General features: G+C 46.5%; 1 protein-coding gene across 1 annotated transcript; it reads left to right on the top strand.

The window, feature by feature from the left end:
* The first annotated feature begins 2223 nt into the window (after positions 1 to 2223).
* Positions 2224 to 2733, top strand: LOC123753528 (uncharacterized). The gene has a single exon (XM_045735496.2). It carries the CDS (start codon positions 2224 to 2226, stop codon positions 2731 to 2733), a length of 510 nt encoding a protein of 169 aa, XP_045591452.2.
* The last annotated feature ends 8295 nt before the right edge of the window (positions 2734 to 11028 follow it).

The raw sequence follows: 11028 nt of genomic DNA, 5'->3' as shown, positions 1-11028 counted from the left end.
CTTGTTGAAGCTGAAGTCAGCTGTGTACTTGTTGAAGCTGAAGTCAGCTGTGTACTTGTTGAAGCTGAAATCAGCTGTGTACTTGTTGAAGCTGTAGGAAGCTGTGTGCTTGTTGAAGCAGAAGTCAGCTGTGTACTTGTTGAAGCAGAAGTAAGCTGTGTACTTGTTGAAGCTGAAGTCAGCTGTGTACTTGTTGAAGCTGAAGTCAGCTGTGTACTTGTTGAAGCTGTAGGAAGCTGTGTACTTGTTGAAGCAGAATCCAGCTGTGTACTTGTTGAAGCAGAAGTCAGCTGTGTACTTGTTGAAGCTGAAGTCAGCTGTGTAATTGTTGAAGCTGAAGTCAGCTGTGTACTTGTTGAAGCTGTAGGAAGCTGTGTACTTGTTGAAGCAGAAGTCAGCTGTGTACTTGTTGAAGCAGAATCCAGCTGTGTACTTGTTGAAGCTGTAGGAAGCTGTGTACTTGTTGAAGCTGTAGTAAGCTGTGTGTTTGTTGAAGCAGAAGTCAGCTGTGTACTTGTTGAAGCTGTAGTAAGCTGTGTGTTTGTTGAAGCAGAAGTCAGCTGTGTACTTGAGCCTTCATATAGTTGGTTAAGTGAATATGTTCCAAATGAGAGTTCTGGTCTCTCTTTCCCACCCTAATGAACAAATCCACAAGGGCCGTGACGAGGATTCGAACCTACGTCCGAGAGCATCACTCCCACTATGTATTATCCCTCTATGTATCTCTCACTCTATGTACTATGTTCAGTACTTTCTCTCTTGTTCTCCCTCTCCTTCCACCTCCTCCCCACTACCTTCTTTCCTCTTCTTTAGTCAATCTAAAGATAGTCAATGGATAGTCTTTGTCTATCCATTTTTTTGGGGGGAAGTGACGACTTCGCATTTTGGAGGGTTGGCGTTCGATTTCAGCCGGTCCAACTGTTTGTGTCGTTCCTTCATTCCTTTTGTTCTAGTTCTTCTTGTGTTCTTATATCCCAGTTCTTATTCTGTTCTCATATACCAGTTCTTATTCTGTCCCGTATTTCTTCCAAGTGCTATATTGTGAAACAGGCTTAGCGTTTTTCTCTGATGATTTGCTTTGATTCACCTCTCACTTCCCGTTCTACCTTTCCCCCCATCTGTTCCACATCCCTTCTCTTCCACCATCCTTTCCTCTCCGTCCCCTCCCTTCTCCTCCTTTTATTCTATATTTCCTCTTCCTGTCCTGTCTGCTCTTCTCTACACACAGAGATCACACTAACGTGATGCATCAAATTAACAAATACACAAGGGCCGTGACGAGGATTCGAACATGCGTCCGGGAGCATCCCAGACACTGCCTTAATCACTGGCTACGGGATCCAGTAAGTTCAGTAGAACTTCGGTTTCAACCCTTTTACCCTGTCGTAGCTCAGTCGATTAAGGCAGTGTCTGGGATGCTCCCGGACGCAGGTTCGAATCCTCGTCACGGCCCTTGTGGATTTGCTCTTCTCTTATTTCTCCCCCTTTTAACATTCCTCTCCCTCTTGTGAGCACTGTTCCTCCTCTCCCTTCTGTGGGAAAGGTGGTTGGAAGCAGGAATGAGGTGTACTACCTACCCCCCCCCGCCCCCCTTTCCTCGTCTCTCTCTCTCTCTCTGCTAACTCTTCCCTCTCCCTCTGCCTACTATTCTTTCTACCTCTCCCGCTTTTGTCTTTTGTTCTTTCTACCTCTCCCTGCTCATATCTCTCCTCTCTCCTCACCCCTCCTCTCCCCTCTCCCCGAGGGGAGGATGGTGGGTAGCAAGTATAGGGGGGGGGGGAGGGGAGACAACCCCTACAATCCCTCCCATGTCCTGCCTCCCCCTTTCTGTCCCAACATTTCTCTTCCTCCTCTGCCTTCTGTTCTATCTCTCCCCTCTCCCCCCACCCATCTCTCCCCTCTCCCCGGCCGCTGGGGGAGATGGGAGGAGTAATAATAACTAGAGTGTCGGGCTGGGGCTGGGGGGGGGGGGAAGAGACCACCTGGTAAACTTTAATCTCCCACGGTATTGTTGCTAAAATTGATGCATGGTTGATGAGTTGAGTGTGGAAGGGTGAGGGAGAGGAGATTGGGTGGGGTGGGTGGGTTGTCTCTGATATGTGGGTGGTGAGGGGGAGGGGGGGGGGTTAGTTGATGAGGGGGAGGGGGGGGGTTAGTTGATGAGGGGGAGTTGATGTAAGGGGTGGTGGATGCGTGTTGGTGTGGCGGGGTAGTGAAGGGGCCATGCTGTTGCTCCCCTACACAGTAAGGCGGGCCACCGTGGCCCTCAACCGGTCACCGTGGCCCCTCAACCGGTCACCGTGGCGCCTCAACCGGTCACCGTGGCCCTCAACCGGTCACCGTGGCCCCTCAACCGGTCATCGTGGCCCTCAACCGGTCACCGTGGCCCCTCAACCGGTCACCGTGGCCCCTCAACCGGTCACCGTGGCCCCTCAACCGGTCACCGTGGCCCCTCAACCGGTCACCGTGGCCCCTCAACCGGTCACCGTGGCCCCTCAACCGGTCACCGTGGCCCCTCAACCGGTCACCGTGGCCCCTCAACCGGTCACCGTGGCCCTCAACCGGTCACCGTGGCCCCTCAACCGGTCACCGTGGCCCCTCAACCGGTCACCGTGGCGCCTCAACCGGTCACCGTGGCGCGTCAACCGGTCACCGTGGCCCTCAACCGGTCACCGTGGCGCGTCAACCGGTCACCGTGGCCCTCAACCTGCCTCAAACGCACGCCCTGATTAAACAACTTTTCACTGAAATGACAACGTTAACTGTCCCCACTCCTGATATTGGCGCACAATAAGGGCTCTTTTTACCTCCAAATACCAGTAACACGACCGCAACTTTTCACGGCTAGCTGGTAGTTACAGCCCTCAGGAACAAGGCCATTGACCCAAGCACTCGGACTGGCTGGGTTAATGCCGTCTAGAACAAGAATATTGACAAAAGTTATGAAAACTCTAACCTTGGATTCTATTTAAAATGACTGCGAAAGCTGCAGGCGGAAGAAAACAGATGGGAAGAATACAAATAACATTGAAACGGAGTCAATAATATACAGCTAAGAAAGAAAAACCCATTTTTACATGCTATGCATGTAAAAATAAAAATAAAAACATAAAAAATATTTGCCTATTCTAAAACCGTGACACAAACGTAACCTAATTATTCTGATGTAAGTTACCCTGGAAATAATTTTAGTAGGGAACCAATATTATTTGATCTAATATCTTCACACTGAAATAGTCCTTCACGTGACCTGACCTGGGAGGGTCAGAGTTGAATATGCAAATTGCCCAAATTTGAAGAAGGAATTTGGTATATACACTAAGAGATAATTATATATGCTTAAAGTTCCCTTTTTTCTCGGAATTCTCTCCATTTATATATAAGGGAAATCGCCAAAAGGAGAGAATTCCGAGAAAAAAGGGAACTTTAAGCATATATAATTATCTCTTAGTGTATATACCAAATTCCTTCTTCAAATTTGGGCAATTTGCATATTCAACTCTGACCCTCCCAGGTCAGGTCACGTGAAGGACTATTTCAGTGTGAAGATATTAGATCAAATAATATTGGTTCCCTACTAAAATTATTTCCAGGGTAACTTACATCAGAATAATTAGTTTACGTTTGTGTCACGGTTTTAGAATAGGCAAATATTTTTATTTTTTTATTTTTATTTGTACATGCATAGCATGTAAATTAAATACAATAAAAAACAAGACAAGAACATAGAAAACATAACAAAACAAGAAACCAGCGGCCAGAAGGGCAGACACCACAGTACAACATATTACAAACACGGTAAATGCACGAGAAACATAGCATACATCAAGACACAAAATACAAAACAATGTCAAACAAGCAAGAACAGTAACAGTACAAAACATCTCAAAACAAATCAAACATCAAGAGTAACAACAAAAACAAGAAAATTACAATATACAACAAAATAAAAATAAAACAAGTACAACACGTAATGCAAGCAGAAAACACCAGTGCACTTGTACATCACCGAAACAAGACATGAATAAAAACACACCACACCGACCGCCTCGCAACAAACAAACAAAGAGAGAGGCCCAAAACATACAATCATAACACACTAGCACTCCATGCAATCAAGAAACGAAACAGAGTAACATATACAACAAACAAACAAGCACCGGCCTGAAGGACCGAGAACAAAAACACAACATAAAGGAACATCATGAAAATAGAACAAGAAAAACGCACAGCACACAACAAGCCAAAAATAAAAACAAAAACAAAAAAACAATAATAAAAACATAAAACAAATAATAAAAAAAATAAAAATAAAAAAATAAAAAAACACAAGCAATGCATAAGTAGAACACACATGGCAAAGTAACACAAAAGCAAATTCAGGAATAAAAACGCCCTCACCAAAACACCGGCCTCACAACAAATAAGGGAGAGGCACGGGTACAGAACACAATAGGGCAAACAAAAGGCTATAGGGGCACACAACACTACAGTAACATGGAATCAGCCGACATATTTGCCCGGGAACAAGACCCGGGGGAACCGCACATTGAACGCCTCCCAAAGCAGCCACTTCCCCAAGTGGTCTGACCCTCCACCGGGGGCGCCATATTATCCGGAACCCCAGCAACAAACACCTGCAAACAGGGAATCCAGACGGTGTTACTCCGGAGGAGGCGAGTAACCGCCACCCTACGCCATACACCGGCAACCCGCTCATCTTGAAAATCCTCCAGTACTTCAGACCACGGCAACCACGGCCTCCAGAGCCTCAAGTCGCAACCCCACAGGAGAGAGCTGGTCAGAGGGCACCATCACAGGGGCACCAGCGGCCACAGGCACACCACTAGACGACTGCAGGGAACCAGGGCGGCGCGCATCCTTTCGTAAAGTCACGACCAGGCCACGCCCAGCACCAGCATCCGCACTATCCCCGGCAGCGGAAGCCACCACAACCCACTGCGGAGAGCCCCTTGGCAGGGAAGGAACAGAATGCACACCCGAGACACTGGCAACAGCACCAGCAGGGACATGAACCTCCGCCACCACCAACCGCGGAGACAACGACGCATCCTGATCCACACCGTCAACACAGTGACTCACAGTCACTGAAGTCCCCAACATCGACCCAGGCAGTAGACGAACGCCTGGAACGTTTGGGCTCCAGCCGGATATCAGAGCCTTCTGGCTGACCCAGAAACATGGGCACCACTAGCCGGACGCACCGACACAGAACAGCAGCAGCCTCTACCACAGAGGGAACTGGACCACACACAGCAGGAGGCTCCGCAGCCTCCCCAGCACCCAGCACAGTTGGGACCCGAGGGTAGGATGCAGGGCCAGGTTCAGCAGCCGAAGACGAGAAAGCAGACGACGACGCCTCACAGGGAGTACCAGGAAGGTCCACGGGAGCGGCAAGGCCAGAGACAGGATCAGGAGTAACATCCGACGGCACCGCAACATCCGGAGGAGGGTCTGCAACAACCGGGGGAACGTCGGGCGATGCTGGGGGAGCCTCAGCAGCGAACGACGGGACGCTCACCTCCTCACCCCCGGAGTCCTCCTCCAGAGGGAGCGGCGGAAAAATCCTCTTCACGGAACAAATTCACGGGAGCAACCGGATCAGCAGTACACTCGGCAGCCTGATGCCCCAACAAGCCACACCGGAAACAAGTACGGGGTTGCCGGGCATAAAACACCCGCACGTAGTACCCTAACAGCCGGACAGATGACGGAATGTCCGACCTCAGTCGCATCCCGAGGGTCCGAATGTTGGTCTTCACGCCCGAATACTTTCCAGATGACAGCGAGTTCATCCGCACACTGACGACGGAGCCATACCTCTGGAAGAAACGCTGGAGGAGAGTCTCAGGAAACTCCATGGGGGCGCCATGGACACTTACATATGTCACAGCACCACTGCGGTCCGAAATGGTCACAGACCCGTTGCTGTCCTACAGCAGCAAAGTACGCCCCTCATACCTCCGGAGAAAACCACGGTACACTGCCTCACCCACAAACTTTATGATCACACGGCGAGCAGTGACCAGCTCGACACCGAAGACGTCCTGGACCGGGACCCTGAGCATGTCACTCAAGACCAAGTCCACAAGAGGGTAACCTGCACGGCCAGTAAACTCCAAACCTATGGAGTTCACCCTCACGACAACTGGAAGATGGCTGCCCATCGTAAACACGCCACGTCCACACCACCAGGAACAGCAGGGAGGGTAGAGACACCCACACCCCCTGCCGGCGAAACCGGCAACTACCCCCTGGATAGATAAATTGACACCTGAACCAAGGTGCCTCACATCACCGTCAACAGATGGCGTTGATTTGATGGTTTCTGGCGTGGGTTTGAAGGACACACATTTACGTATTTGATAGGGAGCTTTCTTGCCTTCCATATGGAGACTTGGTGTGATCAACCCGTCCTCGACTCAAGTCCATTACATTCAGCGGTCGACCCCACAGACGCATTCATAAATTTGTACATGCTGTTCATTCAAAAAATTAATTTTCTCAAATATGAATTAATATTATAAGATATTAGCATATTGTGCATATATAGCCATAGATTAGGTTAGGTGTCTAGGTTCTGTTGACGATTATTTGTATTTGTAATACATGGGTGAAGCATTTATATCGTTGTGGTTCGAACAAAATTGGTCAACGAAGCACTTGTTCGAACGTCATCAGTTGTGAGTCGTGTGTAAACCGTTTTTCATTCATAAACAGCGAGTTTAAGTGGCTGCATTAACGAGCATTTGATCTTTGTTGATGAAGATATTTGTGAATAAATAGGTAATATTGATCATAACATTGTTCGAACTTCATCGAATACGAATGTTGATATTTAAAATAGTCTCATAGCAACATCAAACAGTGTTCAGCAAAACCAACATTATGGCAACAGCAAACTATAGAGTTGCCAACTTAGCACAGGGTGCTTCGAGACGAGTCTAGTGTGTACTGAGGGATACTCTGAGATACAAACACCATAGAGGGAACGTGAAATATTAATGACCAAAATACTATCCATCGAGAGGGACAATACTATCATAAGGGACAAAACTATCTAACGCAAGGGACGGTATTATCTAGCCCGAATACCTGACGCAAGGGACAGTACTATCTAGCCAGAAGGAAAATACTATCAAGTGTGAATATCAAACTATCCGGAAAGAGGTGAGTAACAGGTGGTTGTGAGGGATAGACACGATGATTGATTGGACTGTCAAGGCATCGAGAGTGGAGCCAGGGACCGTCACTCATCACATCATGTATGTACAGCACATACATGATCGCACACGCAAACACACACACACACACACACACACACACACACTCTTTAGAACCTGTACACCTGTTGATTGATGGTTGAGAGGCGGGACCTAAAAGCCAGAGCACAACCCCCCCTGCAAGCACAAATAGGTGAGTACACACACACACACACACACACACACACAAGACGAAGCTGGAAAAAGTCCAAAGGTATGCTACTAGACTAGTCCCAGAACTAAGAGGCATGAGTTATGAGGAAAGGCTGCGGGAAATGCACCTTACGACACTGGAAGACAGAAGAGTAAGGGGGGACATGATAACAACCTACAAAATCCTCAGGGGAATCGACCGGGTAAACAAGGATGAACTATTCAACACTGGTGGGACGCGAACAAGGGGACACAGGTGGAAGCTGAGTACCCAAATGAGCCACAGAGACGTTAGAAAGAACTTTTTCAGTGTCAGAGTAGTTAGTAAATGGAATGCATTAGGAAGTGATGTGGTGGAGGCTGACTCCATTCACAGTTTCAAATGTAGATATGATAGAGCCCAATAGGCTCAGGAATCTGTACACCAGTTGATTGACGGTTGAGAGGCGGGACCAAAGAGCCAGAGCTCAACCCCCGCAAGCACAATTAGGTGAGCACAATTAGGTGAGCACACACACACTCACACTCAAGGATTGAAGAGAGGAGAGTCTATGGATGGGACCTGAGAAGCTAAACCACAGTGCTACAATTAGTAAGGTTAAGTTGTACAATAAATGGGTGAAGGCTCAAGTGCTGGACAGTAAGTGGATGGGTGAGACCATGGGTGGCAGCAAGACACCTTAGGTGTGATGCTATCATCACATGTTAAGTTGAATGGTAAGTGGGGTTATCTTCTCCTCTTAAGGTTATCTTGAGATGATTTCGTGGCTTAGCGTCCCCGCGGCCCGGATAGCCTCAGCTAGGCCGTAAACCTTAACCAACAAACTATACAGGATAGTAAGTGGATGGGTGAGGAGAGTAAGTGGATGGGTGAGAAAAGTAAGCTGATGAGTGAGGACTGTAAGCTGATGAGTGAAGATAGTAAGCTGATGAGTGAGGATAGAGAGTGGATGGGTGAGAAAAGTCAGCTGATGAGTGATGGTAGTAAGTGGATGGATGAGGATAGTGAGTGGATAGGTGAGAATTTGGGGAGTAGATTCTAAAATGTTAAACACACACATAACCCATAAGGTGGATGGGTCAGCGTAAATGAGATGGGGCCCAGAACTTGAAGCACAACATTTACAAGTTAAGCTGGATAGTAGGTGGATGAGTGAGAAACTTTGGGAGTAGGAGCCCAAGAGCTCAAGCACGATCTGCTGCTGTTCTCTCACCTAAGACGTCACATTTTTTACGTAATCAAAAAATCCGTTTAAATGTATCAATCAAAATTAAAGTTTCCGATGCATCGGCCTCGGAAGAGAGAGAGAGAAGAGAGAGAAAGAGAGAAAGAGAAAGAGAGAGAGAGAGAGAGAGAGAGAGAGAGAGAGAGAGAGAGAGAGAGAGAGAGAGAGAGAGAGAGAGAGAGAGAGAGAGAGAGAGAGAGAAAGAGAGAGAGAACGAGAGAGAGAGAGAGAGAGAGAGAGAGAGAGAGAGAGAGAGAGAGAGAGAGAGAGAGAGAGAGAGAGAGAGAGAGAGAGAGAGAGAGAGAGGTTTTTGAAGCTTCTCATCTGGTCGAAGGATTAAGAGACGGACTAAGACCGATCCATCTTCCAGAGATAATCCTGTTGTCCTGTTTGTCCACAGCGCCTTATCCCCTCCGCTTGATCATACCTTCAAAAGAGCAAGCGATTCTGGTCCTCCACGGGGCCCTGACGAGCCAGTTCCAGGACACCTTTTCCGGACGGGTAGTTACGAGCGCAAGAGTGTGTAATCTGATTGGCAGATGTGATAGTCTGGCCATCGAGCAGACACCGGCACCGAGGGGAGAGAGGGAAATTGATCGTGTTCAGATGGGAAACGGGACATCAAAGGTGTGCTAAAACGTGATTTTCTGAAGAGTCAGGCACGCGGAGGGTCTGCTGTGAGCGGGTGCAGTGTCTGCTGTGAGGGGGGGTGTAGGTCTGCTGTGAGGGGGGTGGGGGTCTGCTGTGAGGGGGGTGGGGGTCTGCTGTGAGGGGGGTGCGGTCTGCTGTGTGAGGGTGCGGTCTGCTGTGAGGGGGTGCGGTGTCTGCTGAGAGGTGGAGTGGGTCTGCTGAGAAAGGGGAGGGAAGGAGAAAGCTACAGAGCCTCTGGGGTAAAGGAATAAACGTAGTTCACATTAAGGCGTTAATACCACAATTAGTTACAAGGTCAAAGAGATAACTGGAATATCATAATTACCCTTAGCATTAAAATCATATTGTCATCATACAGTCCTCAACGATATCATCATCATCATCATCATCATCATCATTATCATCATCAACATCAGTAGCATCCAAGTCAGCCACAAGACACACAACATCCAAGTATTAATTTAGTTTTTATTTCTTTATTTTATTTTTAAAATATATATAATATATAAACGAGATCAAAAGAAAATCATGAATATTCCCTTCAGTTCATATCATTTGGAGTAGCATTGTTGCAAGCTATCATTTGGAGTAGCATTATGTTGCAAGCTATCATTTGGAGTAGCATTGTTGCAAGCTATCATTTGGAGTAGCATTATGTTGCAAGCTATCATTTGGAGTAGCATTGTTGCAAGCTATCATTTGGAGTAGCATTGTTGCAAGCTATCATTTGGAGTAGCATTGTTGCAAGCTATCATTTGAATTAGCATTATGTTGCAAGCTATCATTTGGAGTAGCATTGTTGCAAGCTATCATTTGGAGTAGCATTGTTGCAAGCTATCATTTGAATTAGCATTATGTTGCAAGCTATCATTTGGAGTAGCATTGTTGCAAGCTATCATTTGGAGTAGCATTGTTGCAAGCTATCATTTGAATTAGCATTATGTTGCAAGCTATCATTTGGAGTAGCATTGTTGCAAGCTATCATTTGGAGTAGCATTATGTTGCAAGCTATCATTTGGAGTAGCATTATGTTGCAAGCTATCATTTGGAGTAGCATTGTTGCAAGCTATCATTTGGAGTAGCATTATGTTGCAAGCTATCATTTGGAGTAGCATTGTTGCAAGCTATCATTTGGAGTAGCATTATGTTGCAAGCTATCATTTGGAGTAGCATTGTTGCAAGCTATCATTTGGAGTAGCATTATGTTGCAAGCTATCATTTGGAGTAGCATTATGTTTAGAGTCATTTTTAAGTTGCAAGCGATCATTTGGAGTAGCTTTTATTAAGCTACCGTTTAAACATGTTGCAAGCTATCATACAGAGTCGCTTTCAGGTTGTAAAATATAATTTGCAGTCGTTTTTAAGATGCATTTGTATTTCCTTTTAAATTGCAAGCAATCATTTACATTTGACTTTAAGTTGCAGGTTATCATGTACAGTGGCTTTAAGATGCAAAATATCCTCTATGGTGGCTCTAAAGTTGTAAGCTATCAATTACACTAGCTTTTTAGTTGCAATGAAACTTTACAGTTGTTTAAGTTTCAAGATATCATTTTCAGTTGCTTTAGGTTGCAAGCTATCATTTATAGTCTTTTCAAGTTCCAAGCAGTCTCGTTAAAGCTGTAACCTGTCATTTACAGTTGCTTTAAAGTTGCAAGCTATCATTTTGAATGGCTTTTCAAGTTGCAACCTATCATTTACAGTAGCTTAAAAAT

Source organism: Procambarus clarkii, chromosome 20, assembly GCF_040958095.1.
Source record: "Procambarus clarkii isolate CNS0578487 chromosome 20, FALCON_Pclarkii_2.0, whole genome shotgun sequence".
Lineage (NCBI taxonomy): Eukaryota > Metazoa > Arthropoda > Malacostraca > Decapoda > Cambaridae > Procambarus > Procambarus clarkii.
This window is presented reverse-complemented; position numbering and strand designations above follow the sequence as displayed.